The following is a 22605-nucleotide window of genomic DNA, read 5'->3' as shown; positions in this document are numbered from 1 at the left end:
TGATAGATTATTTAATGGTAGGTATGTCAATTAAGACTCGCCAAGTAGGACCGGGAAAGCCTTACAGTAGAGGGGCAATTCTGCACAGCATCATCAGTTTGTAGGCAATGACCCTGACAGCATTCTTGGTAGCTGAGGGAAGAAAAGGCCCTTGAGTACCGAAGGGGAAACTGGATTTCAGCTCTTCCTGGATAGTGTCCCTTCCAATGGACTGCCACAGGTGAGTCCCACTGTGATAACTCAACCATTGGGAAGAGATACACAATGTGTTTACACTCTCCACTGGTAAAACAACAACATTGAGCTGTTCTCTGGCCATGCAGTTGCTCTGGCTTAGAGGCCAGAAAGACAGCAGTGCCAGGTTCTGTCAGAGTTTCCTGAGTCCACTTCCTGATAAAGTCACTGGGGACTAATAAAAAAACAGCTCTGTAATAAATGTCTGTCACTTATTTACGTTGGCTAAGAGGGTTGGTCTTTTGTTTGGCAGTATCAGGGTGATGTGGACAAGCTGAAACTTGCTGTGGCATTTTACATGTGAGATTCGCTTTCCAAGGGGGGCTGGAGATCTGTCTCAAAAATCCATGCACGGAGATTTAAAAGTCTGATTGTACCCTGTGGGGGCCCAGTGGGCACTCTCACACACTGCTGGCAGCAGTGGAAACTGGCATGGCTCTTTTGGAGATGAAGTTGGCATCCACTGAAATCAAAATTGGCATTCCCTTTAACCCATCAATTTAGCTTCTTGAAAGGAAGGTGAATCTTCTTTCTTACAGAAATGCTTGTACAAAGTACACAAGGACATTTGTACCAAAAATATTCATTTCAGGACTCTTTGTAATGATTTCAAACTAGAAGCAATCTGAACTTCCCCCAGCAAAAGGGGACTTATCATATAAAATGTCTACACAGTCACCATCTCCACGGCCTTGAGCAATGGAGGTTCTACACCCTGCGGCATGGGACCCCTTTTTCCTTAGATGCACCAGGAAAAATGCAGCTCCAACCTGGGCTTCCATCTCTGCCCAGAGACTCTCCCAAACAGCTGATATCCTGAGGGAAACATGAGCTCCCAGGACAAGGAAAGGGGACATCCCAGGAGAGCAAATACCATAAAAGAAGGACAACAAACTGAACAACCTACAGTCGATAATTTTTTCTTTGAGACAGAGTCTCACTCTGTCACCCAGGCTGGAGTGCAGTGGCATGATCTCAGCTCACTGCAGCTCTGCCTTCCAAGTTCAAGTGATTCTCCTTCCTCAGCCTCCTGAGTAGCTGGGACTACAGGCGCGTGCTACCACGCCCAGCTAATTTTTGTATTTTTAGTAGAGATGGGGTTTCACCGTGTTAGCCAGGATGGTCTCAATCTCTTGACCTTGTGATCCACCCGCCTTGGCCTCCCAAAGTGCTGGGTTTACAGGTGTGAGTCACTGCACCCAGCCAGTAAAATTTAATTAATGAACCAGAAATGGAGAACTCAACAGATGATGTGATCAGCGCAATGGACAGAGCCAAAGAATGATCGGGCCAATCAGCTGAACTGAAGGGCCTCAGGAAAAGATAGATGGAAAATATTAAGAAAAAGTCAAGAGTTATGAAAAACTTAGCATAAAGTATTGTACTCCAATACTAGAAATCACAGAAGGAGAGGGGAAAAATTGAAAAGATTTGACAAAGTAAAAACTGATGATGTTCCCAGAATTAAAGGAAGATATGAGGGCTCATGTTGAGAGGACTTGAGTACCTACTAGCATAGAAAAAAAAGTTACATCTAGACAGATAATAGTGAAATAAAACCATATATATATCTCATATGCAAAGAGAAAATTCAGAGAGTCCAGAGAGAAAAATAAAATCAATGTTAACAAGAATTAGTTTCTTTTCAGACATCTTAATAGCAATTTTGGGTATAAGAAGACAATGGAGTAGTCTTTGAGGACAACTTTCAAAATATTGAGAAAAAAATGTTAAATCTTGAGTTTGGTAGCTAGCTAAACTAAAATTTAAATGAAGGTAAAATGAAGATATTCTCCAGCATACAAGGTCTCTTTGCAAACCCTCTTTGAAGAAAACAAACTCTCTTTGCAAACCCTCTTTGAAAAAGTAATCCACCAGTAATCCTAGCACTTTGGGAGGCCGAGGCAGGTGGATCACTTGAGGTCAGGAGTTTGAGACCAGCCTGGCCAACATGGCAAAACCCTGTCTCTACAAAAAGTACAAAAAATTAGCTGGGCATGGTGGTGCATGTCTGTAATCCCAGCTACTTGGGAGTCTGAGGCATAGGAATCGCTTGAACCCAGGAGGTGGAGGCTGCAGTGAGCTGAGATTGTGCCACTGCACTCCAGCCTGGGGAACAGAGTGAAACTCTGTCTCAAAAAAAAAAAAAAAAGTACAAAAGGTTAATATGAATTAAGTCAGAGTGAATAAGCAAGTTAATAAAGTTTACAGTTGCCTAAATAAGCAAGTACCAAAAACAAAAACTTATACTTACAACAAATCCAAAATAAAAATTCTATACAGTATCAATGGTTTTAGTAGTCGTCAGGGGTGGGCCTTCTCAGAGGAAGTAAAGGCAGGCTCGGGTATCAGTCATATTTGGGGAGAAGATACAGGTGTTGATAAACTTAAGCAATTGAGAGGAGAAAATAAACAAGTTTGATTCTTAATAAGTTATGCAAATCCACCAGAAAAACTTTTTTTCCACTTTTAAATAGTGCTTACCAAGTGCTAGACACTATTCTATGAGTTTCAGACATGCATTAACTAACTTAATCATCAGAACAATTGTATGAATTAAATATGGTAACTTCCATTTTCTAAGATGGGGAAACTGAGGCATAGAAAGGTTAAGTAATTTGCTTACATTCATAAGCAAATACGCTAGTAAGTAGCAGACCTGCTGGAATTGAATCCAGGCTGTCTGGCACCAGAGTCTGAGCTCTTTAGCTCAGTTGACTGCCTCAACCATTATGCTACACCAGTTAAAAAAAAAAAAATCTATCCAAAGGAAGGTGAGTGTGGTAGGAAGAATAATGGTCTCCAAAGACGTCCACATCTTAAACCTCAGAACTTGAGAATATGTGACCTCACATGGCAAAAGGGAATTAGCAGCAGCTGTGATTAAGTTAAAGACCTTGAGATGGAGAGAATTTCCTAGACTATTGAATGGACCCAGTGTAATCACAAGGATCCTTATAAGAAGGGGGCAAAAAGCCCTCTCTAGGGAGTAAGATGGAGTATTTCCACTTTCTGTTTCATACATTTCTATACAGATTACATTTTTGTTTTGTTTTATACAATAAATCTGTGCTGCTTCTATAATTGAGAAAATATCAAAGATATTCCCACTTTGGGGAAACAACATGTCAAGAGCTTTGACTTCATTCTTCTCCATGGTCTGTCAAAACCTCATCACTAGCTGGGCACTGTGGCTCACGCCTGTAATCCCAGCACTTTGGGAGGCCAAGGCAGGTGGATCACGAGGTCAGGAGTTCAAGACCAGCCTGGCCAACATGGTGAAACCCCATCTCTACTAAAAATACAAAAAAAAATTAGCTGGGCATGGTGGCGCATGCCTGTAATCCCAGCTACTCGGGAGGCTGAGGCAGAAGAATTGCTTGAACCGGGACCCGGGAGGCAGAGGTTGCAGTGAGCTGAGATTGTGCCACTGCATGCCAGCCTGGGCTACAGAGCAAGAGTCCATCTCAAACAATAACAACAACAACATAAAACAAAAAAACTCAGCACCCGCCAGGTGCGGTAGCTCATACTTGTAATCCCAGCACTTTGGGAGGCCGAGGTGGACAGATCATGAGGTCAGAAGATTGAGACCATCCTGGCCAACATGGTGAAACCCCGTCTCTACTAAAAATACAAAAATTAGCTAGGCATGATGGTGCGTGCCTGTAAGCCCAGCTACTTGGGAGGCTGAGGCAGGAGAACCGCTTGAACCAGGGAGTCAGAGGTTGCAGTGAGCCAAGATCGTGCCACTGTGCCACTGCATTCCAGCCTGGCAACAGAGCAAGACTCTGTCAAAAAAAAAAAACACCAAAAAACAAAAAACAACAAAAAACCCAGAAAAACAAAAACGTCGTCGCCATCTCCTGTGCGCAAAATGCCTTCTCCTCGATCTTGAAGGACATGCTCAGGCTGTCCCCATGCTGGCCTGCACCACACTTTCCACCAAACAGAATTCCTCCTCTCATTTTCCAGCATTTGTGGAAAAGCCCCCTTCTCCAGGAGGTACTTTGTGATAATTCGAGTGGAAATGGCCCCCTGGAGAATCCTGTACTATGGACTTCTTCTTCTCCCACAAAGATTGCATGGTCCTCTTGGGCTCCCTCCCTTGCCTGGCTTCTGCCCTCCTATTGTAACACTCTGTGCAGGAACTGCATGGGACCTAAAGCTTCTAAACCCCTTGCTCTTCCTGGTACTGTCTTTTGTATCATGTGTGTTTAATACATATTTGTGGCTACTTCCTCCAGAAAAATAAAGGTATGCATCCCAAATAAAGGTTTGAAACCCCTAACCAATCTCAGAATAAAGCTGAAAGGTTGTAGGATAAACATTCTAACCCAGCTGAACTCAGGTGGAAACCCCTAACCAATCTCAGAATAAAGCTGAAAGGTTGTAGGATAAACATTCCAACCCAGCTGAACTCAGGTGGCTACAGCACCTGTCTGTAACCCTCTCCTTTATCCTCGTGAACGAATATGGAGAAGGAGTTCAACATTTCAACAGAACAGCTAGGTGAAATAGCTGAGTAATAGTAAAGAATTTGACAAAATGACATCTACATGGCTACATCACAGCAACCTGAGTTATGTTACCCTTGCTATAGCATCAAATCAAAATGGAATGGGTCTTTAGAAACCATTGGTACCATCCCATTTTCTGCCAGTGCAGAAATCTATTCTAAACCCTGCCTGATACATGGCCCACTGTTTTCAGAGCTGGTTAGATACCTTGGCTTGATTAATCTGGTGATAAACTGATTCTAGACATATATTTCCACTAGATTAACATAATTTCTCTGCATTACACTATCCCTCCTCCTTTTTGTTCCCAAGCAAATCTCATTCTCTCCACTCTAGAACATTATCTTAAATGCTTATACTTTGATTGAATTAGGGATGCCAGAGGCTATGGGTGAATGAGCCTCCACTCAAAATCCACCTGGGATCTATTAGCTTTTCAGATCCAAATCACATGCAGTCTGTTTTCACCTAAGAGGTTGCCGTGAGGGCCTGGATGCTATAAAAGGGAAGCAGAGGAGTGCGGTGGGATAACTCTGGAGGTGGATGGTAAGTGTGGGTTCCGGGGGTGGATTTACCCATCGCTGTCCAGATTCCCTGCAGCACATCCCTTAGCCTCTCTGGCCTCAGGACCCCAACAGTAAAGTAAGAAGGATGGAGTAGAGGTCTCAGGATGCCTTCCCGCTCTGACAGGCTGAGTCTGGCTAGAACACTGGGAGTCAGAAAGGATTAATACAGCAGTTCTTGAAATGTGATCCTGAGAGCAACAGCATCAGCACCTCCTGAGAACTTGTTAGAAGTGGAAATTCTGCCGGTGTGGTGGCTTATGCCTGTAATCCCAGCACTTTGGGAGGTGGAGGCAGGAGGATTGCTTGAGCCCGGGATTCAAGATTAGCCTGGGTAACATAGGGAGACCCCATCTCTATAAAAAATAAAAAATTAACCAGGCATGGTGGTACGCCTGTGGTCCTAGCTACTTTACTTGGGAGGCTGAGGCTGCAGGATCGCTTGAGCCCAGGAGGTTGAGGCTGCAGTGAGCTGTGTTCACACCACCGCACTCCAGCCTGGGCAACAGAATAAGACCCTTTTTCTTTTTTTTTCTTTTCTCTCTCTTTTTTTTTTTTGAGATGAAGTCTTGCTCTGCTGCCCAGGCTGAAGTGCAGTGGCGCAATCTTGGCTCAGAATGAGATTGTTTTTCAGAAAAATAAAATAAGAAATATTCTTCCCCTTACCTCTGACATTGAATCAGACTGAGGAGGGGGCCCAGCGATTTGTGTTTTAACAAGTCTTTCAGGTGATTCTGATGCATTCTCAAGTTTTAGAATGGCTGGGTTACTGTGATGCTCACTCAAAGGGGTAAATGTAATCAACCCTGTTTTACCAGGGGACATTGCTCTGTATTTAGCTGGAGTTATTTCCTTTTAGTTTGTTGGGTCAAACAACTAGTTTGAAGAACGCAAGACAAGTCAGTTGAAAGCAAAAGGAGTGTCAGCTGTGGTCCCTGCCATCCCCAGTGGGAGGCATGGCAGATCCTCACAGCCAGGAGCAGTGAGTGCCACCATGCTGGGAGCTTATCGGTGGCCAAGTGCCAGTGCAAGCTGGAGAGCCTGTGAGCACAGGGGGAGCTTTGAGAAGGTATGTGTGGCATTCACCAGGGAAGGTCTGGTGTATCTCTGGGGATAAAGCTGAAGAATAACTGGGATTTTTCTTTTTCTACCCTCCCAAACATCCGTATTTTAGGATATTAATATGACTCAATAGGCTCCTGCCTTCACAATCATCAGAGAGGTAGGCAGAGGTGATTTTAATGCTCTCAGAGAGGGGATGTCACTTGTCCTGTTCACACACTTAGACAGCAAGTGGGCTCAAGCCAGAACCCTGGCCCTGATTTTTCATGCAGTCCGTTTTTATTGCTTATCCTTGATTGAGATCCTGTAGTCATGAGCAGCCCTCCCCCAGGGGCGTGGGAGACTCACCACAGCCAAGAGCCAGAAGGTGGGTTTGCCAGGTGAGCGCCATGAACATTCCTCCCATTGCAATGCAGGCCAGAGAGCTGTTGAAACCCCAGAGTCCAAAGTAGATGTCTTCAAATGGGGCTGAAAGACTGAGTCCTGTTAAGACAGGAGGGGTCAGAACTCAGGACTAAAGGCAGGATGTTCTGGAAGGAAACTGAGGGTGGGATTGAAAGTTAGCAGGAAGCATCTCAGGAACTCCCATTGGTCCCTAGGAAGCCAAGATCTCAAGAAAGATCTGGAGCACAGAAGATGCCTGAGGCAATGCATGGGATGGAGGAGGTGCTCAATATTTGGTAAGGGCTCTTGTGCTCACCTGCTGCTATGCCCAGCAATGATCCTATGGCAGCATGCAGGCACATGAGTGGGGAGGAGAGTAGGATGGCTCCCAGGAAAATGCCCCCTGTCCATGGATTATCACAACCATAGATCTGACCAACTCCCACTGGTATAGATTTCAACAACTGCAAAAGAAATTTAAAAAAAATGAGGCTACCAAAACAACTGAACAGAAACCCACAGGACACCCACAAACTCCTACAATGTAATTTTAGATTGGACATACCTTATCTCTTTCAAGAACAGTGTTACTACCATTTAAAATTCTCTCTCTTTGATTACAGAAAAATCCCAGTCATTCTTCAGCTTTATCCCCAGAGATACACCAGCCCTTCCCTGGTGCATGCCACACACGCCTTCTCAAAGCTCCCCCTGTGCTCTCCTGCTTGCACTGACACTTGGCCTTGGTCACTGTTAAGCTCCCAGCTTGGTGCCACTCACTGCTCCTGGCTATGAGGATCTGCCTTGCCTCCCACTGGGGATGGCAAGGACCACAGCTGACACTTCTTTTGCTTTCAAATGTCCATCAGTGTTGAGGGTGATTTAATCTATCCATGCATCCCTATGTTCAATAGAGATTATTATCACCATGCAATTTGGATGCTTACACTAAAGCCAGAGACCCAAAGCCAGGTTATCTTGTCTACAATTTAGAAGTAATTTTTTAGCAAGTTTGTGAATTTACTTTTCTGTCGTTAAGTGGAACATGTATTCATTGAAACAAAGATATTTTTAGCTTATTCTAGTTATGAACAACTGTCAAGCAGGTCTCAAAACACAAAAATACATGGAAATGTCACAATTCTACTTTCTGGCTGAGGCCTGAATTTAGTTATTCTGTTCACAGAATTGCAGTTCTCAGGAGTGAACAAGGTTTAACTGAACCTAAGAAGTGATCATTCTTTACAGCTGAACTTCTGGTAAGGCTAGGATAGGCATAATTAGCCATGGCATGTCCCTTTTGAGCAAGGCCATTTACTGAAGGATGTTTTCCCCAGCTCCCATCTTGCCCTCTCCACCATTGCTAGGTCGTGTATGTACCAAAGACCTTCTGGAGGCAGTGACTCTGCCAGAGGGAGCCCCAGCTTTGGCACAAGGGGAAGTGTCTTCTCCCCTCTTATATTAGGCTGAGTCTAACATTGGCTAAGGGCACCAGACCATAGTGTGAGTTTGACTCTACCCTAAGATGGACTCTAAATTCTTCCAGCCCATGCTGGGTCTTCATGTCTAAACATTTTGCTATTTCTAGACCAGGGAACTTGGCAAAGATGGCATACGCTTTTTTTGTTGTTTGTTTGTTTTTGGACTTGACTGCAGAACTCTCTCTCAGGTAGCCATAGGGTTGGGGTTGGTGCTGAGGATGGGCTGTTCATTCAGAGTGAGAAGGACAAGGCTTCCCCTGCCCCAGATCAGCACTGTGCAGGATAACTTCCCGAGATGATGGAATAGTCTGTATCTGTGCTGTCTAACACAGTGGGTCCTAGCCACGTGTAGCTATCAAGCACCCAAGATGTGGCTAGAGAGGTTGAGGAATTCAATTTTTAACTAATCTACATCTAAATTTATATAGCCACATGGGGCTAGAGGCTCCTGTGTTAGTGCAGTTCTAGATAGATTAATGCTATTTTATACTGTTATTTTTCATGGGTAGTTCTAACAAATCTTTGATTTTTTCCTTCTGAATTATTTCCAGGTGCTCCCTTTAATTTTCTGGCAAGAAGCTAAAGAGAAGGTGACTTGAGCTCTTCATGTGTTTTGATCACTCAACAAAGAAGACGGAAAAGGGCGTTTCATAACCTGACAGTGGGAGAGCACATTAAAAAGGTAAGGTTTCTTTGGTTTTCTTCGAATTTCAGGTGTTCTTTTGTTCTTGATAATCCAGAAATCTTAAACATATATATTACACACCAACAGGAAGAGCTGGAATTTGATTTGGGTTAACCAGGTTTTAAAAAATACAGAATCTCTTTATGGCCATCTTTAAAGAGATACATAGGATTCATCCCTTGATACAGCGGTTCTCAAACTCTGGCCCGCATCACAATTTGGGGAGTTTGTTAAAACAGGTTCCAGGCCCCACCCTTAGAGATTATGATTTAGAGGGTCTGAGATGAAGCCTGTTTGGGTATTTAAAACTCCCCAGGTGATGCTGATGCCTACCAAAGCTTGGGGACCCTAAATTATTGTAGATGTTCTATGAGCTATGCCATAAGGAAAAGCAGAATAGAGAGGTTCTGTCATAAGCTCTAAGCATCCAGTTTTTTGATTGGAGGGAGTAGACTGTGGAAGATTTAAAACCAGGCTGGAGGCCACATGCCTTAAGGGCTGGCTTCCATCACCCCACCCCCAAGCTTACGATAGAGTGACTCCCAGTGGAACTGTACTCTGGGGTTAGCACTGTAGATGTTTAGGGGAAAAGGCAGAAAAATTAGCTTGACTAAATAGTAAGTTTAAAAATTCCCTGAGACCCTAATGCTCTGGAGTGGAACAAATGCTTTAAGTGGCAAGATGAAAGCAGAAAGGCCACTGTAGTCTTGAGCATCTAGGAGACTCTGACACCTGTGGACAATTGACCAGGAGGCCACTGCGTATCTTGCAGAGCCAGGGGGAATGTGAGAAGCCAGTGTCTCTTACCTCCAGGGCACTGAGGTCAGACCAGGAGATATTTGGAGCTGTAGTTACAGGTATGACCAATTTGCCTGGAAAGAATGGATTGTAATGTCCTGTGGCTGAAAGGTACATTGACAACGCCATGTTGAAAGGGAGGGTGAAGACAGGGAGGTCCCATTTGCTGAGCATGGAATTCAATGCGCTTGAGAAAATTGGGCTAAAAAAAGAACAGAGCAGAAGAACGTGCATGTGACAAACCAGGCTGACACACGGAATCGCTATACTCTGGAGGGGCTTTGTTTCACCTGCCAACAGGCCCCTTATGTGTTGTGTTGGCACATTTGCCACAGAAAGAAAACTTGGGATAAATCCTATTATAGAGACAGTAAATATTACATAAAGTAAAAAATCAACTCTCAGCTTATTTGGCTTTTGAAAAATTCTACTCTGGGGTTGCTCAGAGTGAGCTATATATTGAGATTTTAAAAGTATTTTTGAAGTACTTATGACATACAAAATAAATTATTGTCTACATAGTTAAAGTCCCCTTTGTCCCTCCGCTTGCTCTTATGTCCCTCCCTCCCCACTAGAGGCAACCCTGATTCTGATTTGGCAGATATTATTTCTTTAATATACTATTTTTGGAAAAGAGAAACAATCGTTCAAGGATGCAGGTAGTGTGAGCTGGAGGAAAATGATCTGACAGTTGGTGGGGCAGAGTGTGCGTCCTTGAGCTGTTGATAAATTGCACGACCTAGGCAAGGCGCATCTCCTTAGCCTCCGAGCCTGTAAACTGGGGGGCTGGGCTGCATGGTCCCGAGGTCCCTCATAGGCTCTCACTTGTTGGCCCAATCAAAGAGCCATCACTTAAAGACCAGAACTCCCATTTTCCTGGATTGTGGAAGGGAGCGTGGTGAGCACTTACAGGCGAGGCCTCCTTCCCATGAACCTATTCTTCAGAGCAGGTCCCAAATTACCTCCTGAAGAGTTGGGCTCTACAGGTAGGTCTTCGTCCACACACCCGTGGGTGCAGTAAGGGTGGGCAGCCCTTCTGCAGACACTGCCCACAGCAGGCTGTGCTTATTTATGTGCATATTAGTATTTTATATTTAACTACAATATAGAAAGAAGGAAATCTTTGTTTCCAGAAAAAAGATTTAAGACATTGTCAACATAACAACTAGTTTGAAGGATTTGGGTTTGAAAAAAAAGGAATTCAGCAAAAAAATTTTTTCTGAGGGAGACCTGGGGGGCCGGTGGGTAAGGGGGAATTCATGTAGACACAGTGGTTCTCCCAGCATCATCTGGGAATGCGTTAGAAACGCAAATTCTCGGGCCCCACCCCAGATAGACTGCATCAGAAACCCCGGGGCCAGGGAGCAGGTGCCTGTGGTGTAACAAGCCCTGCAGGTGATTCTCATATTGCTCAAGTTTGAGAGGCAATGATGGAGGAAATGGGTCTCAACTTTGGCTATACTTGAGTCACCTGGGAAGCTTTAGAAACTCCCAATGTCCAGGCGCTACCACAGACCAATGACAGTAGAGTCTTGGGAGGGAGGAGTCAGGTGTATGGGGGGCCACGTGCATCAGTGTGTTTCTACCAAAAAGACACCTGCACTCGTATGTTCATTGCAGCACTGTTTCCCTTCCCCACGGAAGTGTCAATGTGCAGCCACCTGTGGTTGAGAGGTATTAGTGGATATGTAGCCAGATCAGACAAAAGGCCAAATAACTTGTTGTAAGGAAATATACATCTTTTAAAATGGTTGTTTCTCTTTCCAATAGACAGAATCTACTGGAATCCAATTTTAAATTTACCGTTTTAACTGTTTGTCCTCCTCCTGCTCCTCTTCCTCCTTCTCCTTGCCCTCCTGCTCCTCCTCCTCCTTTCCATCCTTCTCCTCCTCCTCCTCCTCCTCACTTAGCCCAAGCAAGGAGGTTCAGGGAACTGGAGTGCGGTGACGCAATCATAGCTCACTGCAGCCCCTAACTCCTGGGCTCAAGTGATCCTTCCCCCTCAGCCTTCTGAATAGTTTGGACTACAAACAAGAACCACTGCACCCGGCTAACCATTTTTAAGTGTGCAGCTCAATGACATTAAGGACAATCACATTGTTGTACAACCATCACCACTATACATTCAGAGAACATTTTTCATCTTGCAAAACTGAAACTCTGCCATATAACAACTCCCATTCCCTCCTTCTGCCATGTTTTTTTTTTCAAAAAGGCATTTTGAAAACCAATTGTAACTTACCAAGTCATGGACATAGCACATACAGGGAGTAACAGCCACCAGAAATAGTCTCCCTTGTCCGAAAAGGCAGCCATGAGTATTCCCACCAGGGTGGCATTGTAGCCATAGAGCCCAGATGCTATTAATGACCTGTGGGGCAAGAGACACAGCACGGACATTTCCTGGGTGAGCTTTGGTTGCACTTGCACATAAATAACACTAGTAAATTCCAGATCATATTCATATTAAAAATAAGATTATATTTGGAAATGTATTTCAAAGTCTATGTAAGCATCGTACAAAAACTAATAAAGACATGAAGTGAAATATACATAGATAAAAATATAAATGTGCATTTAGATCAGCGCTCCCCAGCCTTTTTGGCCCCAGGGACAGGTTTCATGGAAGACAATTTTCCATGGATGGGGAATGGGGGATGATTTCGGGATGAAACTGTTCCACCTCAGATTATCAGGCATTAGATTCTCATAAGGAGCAAGCAACCTAGATCCCTTGCATGCCCAGTTCATAATGGGGTTCACACTCTTATGAGAAGCTAATGCTGCTGCTGATCTGACAGGAGGCGGAGCTCAGGTGGAAATGCTCACTCGCCCACCGCTCACCTCCTGCTGAGCGGCCCAGTTCCCAACAGGCCACAGACAGGTACCTGTCTCCAGTGCAGGGGTTGGGGACCCCTGATAGAGAATGACTCCCTCTACAGGTGTCACGGCTAAAGACAGGTCTACAGCGGCTGAGAGGAAAGGGGAGTTCAGTAAGGCAATCTGCTCTGTTTTGTTTTAGCCTTTCCTTTGGAAAGTTATTCTTTTAAATCAAGAGCCTCTGACTTGAATAGCGCTTTTAGCATACGAAACTGTTGCTTAAGTTTGATTTCTTGGTGAGAGATATAAGATTCCTGAAATGTAAATTCACTTTCATAGTGTCTTTGATCTTATCAACATTAATCTTCCAGGTTAGTATACATTTTTGTGTCCTGATGCTTCTATTTTGTTGTCTCCAAACACACATTTCAAAGTTATTGCAAAGAAGAACAATTGCTTTTCTCTTACTTGGAGAAGTACCCCATTTAATTATGTGCATGTTGAGCACCCAATTCTTTCTGAGGTTACTTTTTGCTTAGTATTCAATCTCATTTCTTCCCCATCTTCTTCTTCTCCTTCTTTAGATTGAGGGGGTACATGTGCAGGTTTGTTACATAGATGTATTGCGTGATGCTGACTGAAGTTTGGGCTTCTATTGAACTCGTCACCCAAATAGTGAACAAAGTACCTGATAGGTAGGTTTTCAACACTTGTTTCCCTTCCTCTCCTCTTTTGGAGTCCCAGTTGTCTACTATTTCCATGTCCGTGTTTACCCAGTGTTTAGCTCCTAATTGTAAGTGAAAACGTGTGGTATTTGATTTTCTGTTACTACATTAATTCACTTAGGATATTGGTCTCCAGGTACATCCATGCTGCTGCAAAGGACATGATTTCAATCCTTTTTATGGCTATGTAGTAGTTCATGTCGTATATGCACCGCATATTCTTTATATAATCCACCATTGATGGGCACCTAGATTGATTGACCTGACAAGCCAGGACTCCCACAGCTCTGAGAGTTGGCAACGTCTGGCACCATGAAAGGCACAGGATCCACTTCCCAAGGGCCTGTCACTCAAGGGTGATGTCTGTAGGGGGATAGGGGAGTAAAGATGGTGAAGTGAGTAGGTGAGGCCTAATGCTGGGCTCGAGCAGGAGGTGCTATAGCCAGTGAGCCACACTGCAGGGGCTGGTAAGGGATAGCGTGACAGCTGCTTCTTGGCTTGTTTCTAACTGGGCCAGGAGGCACCATTGCAACAGGCAAGATGATGTCACGTACATTAATCCAGATGAACATTAAATGTGGGGTTCCCTATTCAAAAGTTCTTTGTCTCCCTTAAATAATCCTTGAGGGCAAATGGGAGGTGATACAATTTGCAATGGTACAACTCAGAGACTGGGACTACACATGACAGTAGAGAGCTATGCAGACTTGTCCTCTCAACAACTGACTTGGAGATGTTAATGCTTGAGTTTGATCAGTGGAAAATTAATGGCAATATCTACAAATTGTGGAATGCCATAGTTAAAGCCACAGGAAGACATATATTTACTTAAAACAGAGAATTTCCATTTTAATGCAGTCTTTTCAGACCAAGGAAAGTAAAACATTTGAAACTAACACATATAAATGACTTGTCTTCTAAATAATATCTGACAAAAAATGAGTTGATCATGTTTCATCAGAGCAAAATCATAAAGGAATATTCAGCATGGCACAATTATAGACTCCATCCCCAAACTGAGGAGACCTTTTCTTGGCATGCATTGGAATAGAGTTTAACCTAAGCTATAAAATCCCCTTCTACAGGGAGCAAATCAGACTCCTTGAAATTGATAGAAAAGTGGAGCATTTGCTAACACTCTCCCCATGGACCTCTTTAGGTAATTTGTAGCCAGTGTTACAAGAGCTTAGTTGTGTAATGACCACACTGGGGATTATGCGTTGATCTCAGACACCTGGAATACTGGTTCCCTCCCTAAAGGAACTGGCTAGTGGGGAGCTATCTACTGCCCTGGTGAGAGTCAGCTCATCACTTCTTCAATGACAGATCAATTTATAAAGTGTGTGCTATTTTTAATCTAATCAATATATCAGAAGACTCACTAAGTCTTCTTAAGTCAGAATCCACTCAATTGGAATTCATGGTTATTCTTTTCTCCAGGAGCTGAGCTGACCTTTGCACTGTCTATGAAGAATGAGTTTCCTAAACTCATCATAGCAACAAGATATAACAGGGGTTATTAAGCCACTAAAACTTTTTCTGAATTCATATGCACTTTTTCCCAAACAGAATGCTGATGACAAATAATTTTATCAATCATTAAAGAAGATCCCTTCAGAACCTCTCCGGGGAATTACTTGTAGCTTAGTTCTGGTTAGCACGTAATGCCACAGGAATCTGGCATCATTTAGACCAGCCACTTACTCAGATATCAAGAGCAAGAGACTGTAACTGATTCCCTGACCTCTGACTAAAAACAAATATAAACAGTTCTGTGGACTAAATGTTGTTTATCCTGGGAAGGATGTGGTTTTATCACTGTTGCCCACAGTAACTGGTCAGCCCCTTTGTCTTAGAAGGGAGCTGAGAAGGCTTGAAAGGGTACACCTACCTGTCCTGGCTGAGCAAGAGGGCCATCAGAGTGGAGACCACTGTTCCCAGCCAGCCAGTGAGAGCCCACCAGGGGTTCTGAACAAGAAGTCCTACCAGAATCAGGATTCCACTGATGGGGTTGTTGACGAACACCACTTGGGATATGCCCCGGAGAATCCAGTCAATGAACTGGAGCACCACGGGTTTGTCTGGAAGGGATGAGGTAAAGCAGAGCTAAGGAAGCTGCCAAGTGATACTCTTCAACCACAGGCCCACCCTGAGCAAAATCAGCAAAATCTCCTGGAAGTGAAACATTTTTGATATTTCTTTAATATTTCTCTCTGAACCCATTGTTGTTTTAGTGGCACCCAGATCCCTGAAAGCCTCTATCTACTGTATGCTCAACCCACACTGCCTCTTCTAGAATCTAAGCTCCTGAAAGCATCTAATGCACTTATTTTCATGCTTATAGGTACAAATTCTGAAGCCAAAGGAATAAACTTAAGTTTTAAGTACTGAAACTACAGGATGAAGCCAGGTGCCTTCTAATATGAGCTGGGCCCTGGCTACTGTCTCCATAAGAAAAAAAAAATGGAGAGGTTTGCAGGTTAAAAGATAAAATAGAAAAATGGTGAGTAAAGAGATGTATAAAAAGTTGGAGAATATAACTAAAGGTATAAGTAGAAGTACCAGGAAACCATTTCCCCCAAAGCTACTTCTCCTGTCTCTCCAAAATATGAAAGGATAAATACCTTTAAGCTGGTTGGCAAGTTCTTTCATGTCACCGGTGACATAGCCAAGAGCTTTGGGGAAGTACCTTCTCCCTTGACATGGCGAAACCTGGTTTTCACCCCTAACCATAGTGGGGCTGTCCACTCTAACCATAGTGGGGCTGTCCTCCATGGCTATCTCTTCCTCTGGCTCCTTGAGGGAAGGACAGAGCTTATAAGTATCCCTAAGGCAGAGCCCTCCAGATTAGCCAGCTTTGGGCCTGGTTACAGTAGAAGATCTGGACCACTATGTTCCATAGAACTAAGAGAGCACCATTTTCCTTCTGAAACACCACCACAGAGCTTATTAGCCAAACCCAAATCCCACAGTACCTTTGCCATCAGTGTCTCTAATGCTACCATGAGAATGTTCTGGTCTTTAATTTCATAAGGTGCAGTGTCTGGTCCAACAAACATTTACTAAGCACATATTTCTTGCACTTAAGGAGTTCAGTCTAGTTGAGAAGACTGAAAAACAGTTAATGTTAACAGAATGAGTCAAATCACATAGAAAGAGCTGAAATTAAGTACGTTAGCTCCATGCTGTCAATTAAGGAGCAAGAAACCAGGTTATGGAATGGCCTGCTCACCAATGCAGGCTGATCAGCTACTTGCCAAGACAGGTAGCCTTTTTAAATTACATTTTTATTTTATAAAAAGTTTTGTTTTTAAAAGATTGAAAGGGAAGAAATTTTTTAAATTGTGTGTGTTGACACGGTCTCCCCACCCTCTGCAAGTCCAAGATGGCTTGAATTTGTCCTTATGTCATGTGACTGCCTCAGATACTCTTTACTTTTGGAATTTGTTATTTAAATATGTAAAACCAGGCAAGAAGGATATTTCATCAAGGTAGAGAAACAGGGAAAGATGGAATTGGACAAAGCTGTTGAAAACCAAAGAGCTGTAATCTAAGGATTGTATGATAGAAAAATGTGCAGGGCATAATTATAGGAAACATGTCTCTGGAATGTATGAACACTATAACCATGACTGTGTTCACTACGAGACCATTCGCTTCTCATGATAAGTATCTGCAAGAAAGCACCAATATCACCAGAATTTGGTACCTCGAAGACAAAAATGATGATTTCATTGTGCTGATGGTAGATAAAAAGAATAGCAGTGGCATAATCCCAGAGGCAGGCTGAGGGAGGAAGCCAACGGCAAAACCACCTTGAGTGTGCAAGAACAGCCAACAGCACAGCCAGGTCAATTGGGAAGCAGGGAAACGCCAAAATCATCAGACCCTGGAAGGCATAATTGTGGAATGTTGAAGCCACAGCCACGTAAGACACTACCAAAGAAACACTGAAAGCCCACATAGAGAAACCAGCCTGTCTTCTCTGTGTTGCCAGGCTGTGATCAAATGGTCCTCATGGATATTTCTGGCCCCATCATTGTTCCATTTACCATAGCTAACAAATAGCAATGAACAGATACTGAGTTATACCTATTAAAAAAAATTGAACTCTAGCTTTGGCTTCTATTAATCCCAGTAAAGAAATCAATATGGGTAACTGACTTATTGCTAGCAAGTACATTTCAATTATATTACCTCACTGCCCAACTAACCATCCTGCTTTTTAAACAATGCCAAACTATTAATCGTTACACAAAAAAGCAGCTTTTTATACAATGCATTCCAGACCAAGGTCATTTTATCTTGGTAAAGCAATGTTAGATACCAACATCTGTGTGACTTGCAATGAGTCTTGGAGGTCAGGAACCAAAATTAAGTCCATATGGAGCTGAGTTGGCTCCATAGTTAAAGATAAAAAACTGTATGAATAATTAAGCACTTATGAAAATGTACTTCTATTTCATAATCTAAGTGGTGGCTGTCATTTATTTTCAGATTATCTCCCTCTTCAAATTTCATAGCTGAAAATATTGCTTGATAAGCCTATGCCTCTGCTGTAGTGACCCATTTTCAAAGCCATACCAACTTATGGGAGGCATCAGGCTTCAGCTCAGGCAAGGACAAGCAGCCCAAAGAGATAAATGCCTTGAGTTTCTGGAACTGAATCTATAAAACCCTAAGGTGGCAGCATCAAATGAAAACACTCAAGTGGCATTTTCCACCAACTCCCAAAGCAGGAACATGGGCTATTTCAGAATAAACAAATTCATGTTCTCAAAATTCCCAGCATATATTTATTTATTTTAGAGGGCTTGAAATATCCCATTACCTCAGAGATTTTGGAGATACAGATTCGAAACCTGATAATAGAACTGGCCAGACGTGATTGAGAGCCTGAGTGGCCCGAGTCTCCTGTTGAGCCACCCAAAGTTAAGATTAAACTAGTTTTCTCCAAATCGACAGCCCAACATATAGAAGACTTATTGCCATTTGTGAATCTAATTTCAACATAATTGGGATGGGTTGTAGGGCTAGGATGTCCTGCAGAGAGGGGTCTTCTCATGACCTGAGCAGACAGTTGCTGCTATTTTAGAGTCCCCAGGAACCATTTATTCTGAACAGCTGAACCCTTCTAGAGCCCCTGGGAGACCTGACTACTTGCTCCAGAAGTCAGGCATGAGAACCACTTAGGAGAAATACGAAACTTACAGTTGTAGTTTGCCCTAGAATTTTGCCATGCTAAAATATTTGCATTTCTTAGGGAACTTTAAGAGTCCTTACATCCTAACTGGGAAGACAAGGCAAGGCTATGCAGCCAGGACCTTCTGCTGATGTTGAAACATCTTAGCCCCAGTGAAGCAGGCCATTAATTTCAACTAAGAAGAAGGGACAATAAGTAAAAGACACTCTAAGAAAATAGACACAGGGTAAATGTAAAACCCCAGGTGACTTATCCCCAGCTTTTCCATGGCTGTCAAAACTTCTCAGCTCAATGGTCCAGCCTCTAAACAAAGGTGAGCGCCATGGGGCTTTTTGGACCAAGATCCCTGTGCCTTTGGCTTAGCTCACAGCCAACCCCCACTTCCCAGGCTCTGCCCAGAAAAGATACACCAGAGTTTGGAGCAGGCTCCCAGATTCCCCGAGCCAGAGGCTGCACGAAGGAAGCATACCTGTTCCTGCGACCCATCTGCCAGGGCCAAGCTTAGCCGGGCGATGCCTCTCCGCGCTGCTTCACCAGCTTTAGTTCCAAAAGGGTCCTTCCAAACAGGACCATGACGGGCGTCACCAGCGCCGCCAATCAAAGACCGTCCATTCATCCTTACTTTTTCTCAATACATGACAAAGGGCAAAAATATGTGAATCAGCATGACGTGTGCCCTAGCTCTAATGACCACGCAAAAGGCAAGCTGAGCGGGGCTGGAGCGCGCCCAGTGGGTTCCTGGTGAGGGAAGATGTGGCCCCACATGGGAGACCGCTAATGGAGAAGGAGGACTTTGCCTTTACCAAAGAGCTCTCAGTGGGCAGAAAGACACCAGCTGACTATGGAAATTTGATGTTCATTTACTTTGCTTAAAAAAAAATAACGGGAAGCCATCCTACACAGGGACCAATGCCCAGATTTTGTTCTGCTGCGTGTCTCTGCTGTTGGATCTGAGGTTGCCTCTTCCAGAGGGGGAGGAGGGGGTTCATGTTCTGACACGTTTGGGGGCAGATTGTGAGGGCTGCATCTTGGGGACCAACACCAAAGCAACAGGTTGCCCCACAGCAGTTTCCCTTGGCCTTGTTTATGAAATGTGAGAAGAAGGATGCATGATGTGGGCTCTGTTTTCTGTAATAAGATACTAGCCACGCTTTGTAAGCATTCACAAGCCGCCTTTAAAAGACTCCTAAATGGTATTTTTTTTTTCCTGTGCCACCACATCCAGCTGTGTTTATTTTAATTTATTTTATTTTTTTTTTTTTAGAGACAAAGTCTCGTATTGTCCAGGCTGGTTTTGAATTCCTGGCCTCAAGTGATCCTCCCACCTTAGCCTCCCAAAACACTTGGATTACAGGCATAAGTCATCATGCCAGGCCAAGAACTCTTAAATTTTGAACATCACTTTGTTAATAATAAACAGTTTTTAGTTGAATTCCACAAGTGTGGCAGCTTTTTATAAATTTTCTTTTTCCTTTTTAAAACTTGCATTGCATCCAAGAATATCACTCTTTTACCAGAAGTTCCAGTTGTGTGTGGGTATTTCTCTTTTTCTCCCCCTGTTGTTTATTCTGTTTTTACTTTCTTCTTCTGGCTTGGCCTAAAACCTGAAAACCTACCCTTTACCAGAGTGACTCAGAAAAATCCACAATTTTAGGAAACACTTCTGACATGTCTCAGGTAAAAATTGTGTGTGTGCATGCGTGTGTGTATATTTACCTATGGTAAACTAGCTGGCTAGTTCTGCACCACCCTGATGTGCCTGCATGTTGCATTATGAATATTTTTATTTGATAAAGAACAAATGGTTAAGAAACCCAGTGGTAGGGCTCTCATGTTATATAAAGCTAAAAACAAATAAGAAACGAAGAGTGAAAAAAGAGACAAGCAGGGGTTGTCACATTTTCTCAATGTAGACGGCATCTCCTTCTGCCCCTGCCTGGCGCCGGCCTTTCCTCTACCACCAAAATCACACACCTTGGAGAACCCCTTCCTTGAGCTCAACATCAATATTTTCCTAGAACCAAGAGAAATTTGAGAGCTGGGTAGGATTTTAGAGACCACGTAGTTCAAGCCTTCATTTTATAGAAGAGAAAACCAAGGATCAGAGTGGGCACCATCCAGATTCACTCAGTACGTGGCAGGCAGAGTGGGTCTTATGGAATAGGTCAGCTCTGGTGGTTCTTAATTTTTCAGTCTTGGGCCAGGCACATTAATGCCACCCAAGGTTCGGTTCAAGTCAACAAACAAGTGAAGCAGCAGTTTCTGTGTGCTGGAGTATGCAGAGGGGGCTAGGACTTAGCGATGCGGTGGGCACAGACTGTCTTCACGGTCACTTTGAACTAATCTTGGTGTGGGGGTTGAACAACCACAAAGAAAGATCTCTGCTATCCCCAGTTTCACCCTATGCCCTTGCCAGAAGCAGTTACTCTCTGACAAACAAATGTCTCCCTGTGCCTCAAAGCTGACACATCTACAGCAAGGCTTATGTGTGCTGAAGTTAACATCCCAAGAATATCCTGGAAGCTGCACCTGAAGAGCTTTCCAGCAGAAGTCAAAAAGCACTTTTCATACCCCAGATCACTAGTAAAATGAAGCAGTGCTTAGCATTTTAATACAAGGCAATATCAAGATTTCAGGTCAACTAATATCCTCTATTTTATTACACAAAATAAAATATATTCTATTGCCAGCATGTATTAGAAATTTGTGCAATTGGAGAGACCTGAAGTCTTCAATTTTCCATGCTTCAGCTATTACTTTTAAAAATAATATGAAGTGTTAGATATGGATATAGAAGAAAGCATTTAAACACTCATGCTCTAGCATAATAAAGAGACTTTCAGCATTGACACTTATTTGGTACTTACTATAATCTTTATTTTAGGTAGTTTTTGATTTTAAGTAGCAGGAGATGCCCAGTTTTCTTTAAAGCTGTAATTGGAAACAAAGAAAATGCTGTCAGATATTCCTGTGTCCTGGTTAAAACACTTCCCTCCTTGGAAAACACTACTCCCAGAAGTCTTAATTCCAGACACCAGAGAGTGCAGCTGCAAGGAAGCTGCCAAATTCGTGGCTTCAGTTGTGACTGACTTGTTCTCCCGATGGGTGCACAAGAACATTCCCTTCAGCATGACAGCACACACAGAAGAGTCCGTAAATCCATCACTGGAAAGGGCCATTGCCAGTGGCCCACTTTTTTCTTTTGAGTGTTGTAGAAACTCGCCTCGAACTTATTTCAAGAACGCAGCCCGAATTATTATTTCAAGAACACAACCTGAAACTCCTAATAGTGTTGATTAACTCAGAATCATTGAGCACATTGGGTGGACACCTCCCTGCAAACCCTCTTCCACATCAGCTCAGGTGCTGCACGCACCTTGCTTCAGAAATCACGAATAAAGGCATGCCTTTGAGCTTCCAGGAAGAAGCCTGTGGCTTTGGTAAATTGCTTTCTAGTCTACCAGAACTCTGATTTTGCTGCTTCTGATCAATTCCGGTGATATAAAACATTTTCTTCATTAAGAAAAAGAGCAAAACTTAGAACTGTGAAGACAAGCCCCAAATGATGAATAGTTGGAAATGAATAGAAATAAGGATGAGTACTTACACCACTCTAGCTGGCTTCCTGGCAGCAGAAGGCAGTGGCTGATAAAGATTTGCCCACCTCCACGACAAGGGAGAGTGCTTCTCAGGAGATGGTGCTGGAGGGAGGCACCTAACAGTTATATACTCAGAGCCCCACTCTGCTCTGTGTGTTTGTGGGCTCGGCTTTCTCCTCCCACTTCAGGCATCAATGCCAAAGCAACACCAAGGAACTGGTCCCCTGGCTTCAGTACCCGATGTCTCTCTCTCTGTTCTTGACACAGTACCAACTGCTTTGCCACTGTTTCCACAGCATTCCAAGGTCTTTGACCAGCAATAATCCTACCAAAATGCATCTTTTTCTTCTCCTGTTTCCTCTGGCCCCTACTCATATTTTTGGAAAGATTTACAACGGAAAAGGATCAACACAGTGTCAAACTAAAAACCATGGGGCAGGTTGCTGCTGTGTGGACTCGGAAGCTAAGCAACTGCTCCTGGGGTGAAATTTTCTTAGACTTGGCACAACTTCTACACAGATGTAAGACTCC

At 43.4% G+C, this 22605-nt stretch overlaps 1 protein-coding gene across 2 annotated transcripts in view; it reads right to left on the bottom strand.

Moving 5' to 3' along the window:
- SLC14A1 (solute carrier family 14 member 1 (Kidd blood group)) overlaps positions 1 to 22203 on the bottom strand; it is a 28299-nt gene extending 6096 nt beyond the window's left edge. Inside the window, exons 1-9 of one of the 2 annotated variants that reach the window (XM_004059359.5) lie at positions 22083 to 22203; positions 21343 to 21406; positions 18945 to 19102; positions 15897 to 16068; positions 15164 to 15353; positions 11970 to 12098; positions 9737 to 9929; positions 7080 to 7227; positions 6728 to 6862 (exon numbers count right to left, since the gene is read on the bottom strand). In XM_004059359.5, coding sequence (XP_004059407.3) covers positions 6728 to 6862; positions 7080 to 7227; positions 9737 to 9929; positions 11970 to 12098; positions 15164 to 15353; positions 15897 to 16068; positions 18945 to 19091 — 1114 coding nt within the window. In that variant the 5' untranslated portion in view covers positions 19092 to 19102; positions 21343 to 21406; positions 22083 to 22203. Of the gene's footprint in view, positions 1 to 6727; positions 6863 to 7079; positions 7228 to 9736; positions 9930 to 11969; positions 12099 to 15163; positions 15354 to 15896; positions 16069 to 18944; positions 20273 to 21342; positions 21407 to 22082 lie in introns of those variants that run through there. The other variant, XM_063699188.1, reaches the window with a different exon arrangement.
- Between the last annotated feature and the right edge of the window lie 402 nt (positions 22204 to 22605).

This window comes from Gorilla gorilla, chromosome 17 (assembly GCF_029281585.2).
Source record: "Gorilla gorilla gorilla isolate KB3781 chromosome 17, NHGRI_mGorGor1-v2.1_pri, whole genome shotgun sequence".
Lineage (NCBI taxonomy): Eukaryota > Metazoa > Chordata > Mammalia > Primates > Hominidae > Gorilla > Gorilla gorilla.
The sequence above is the reverse complement of the archived record's forward strand: the minus strand, read 5'-3'. Positions and strand labels throughout refer to the sequence as shown.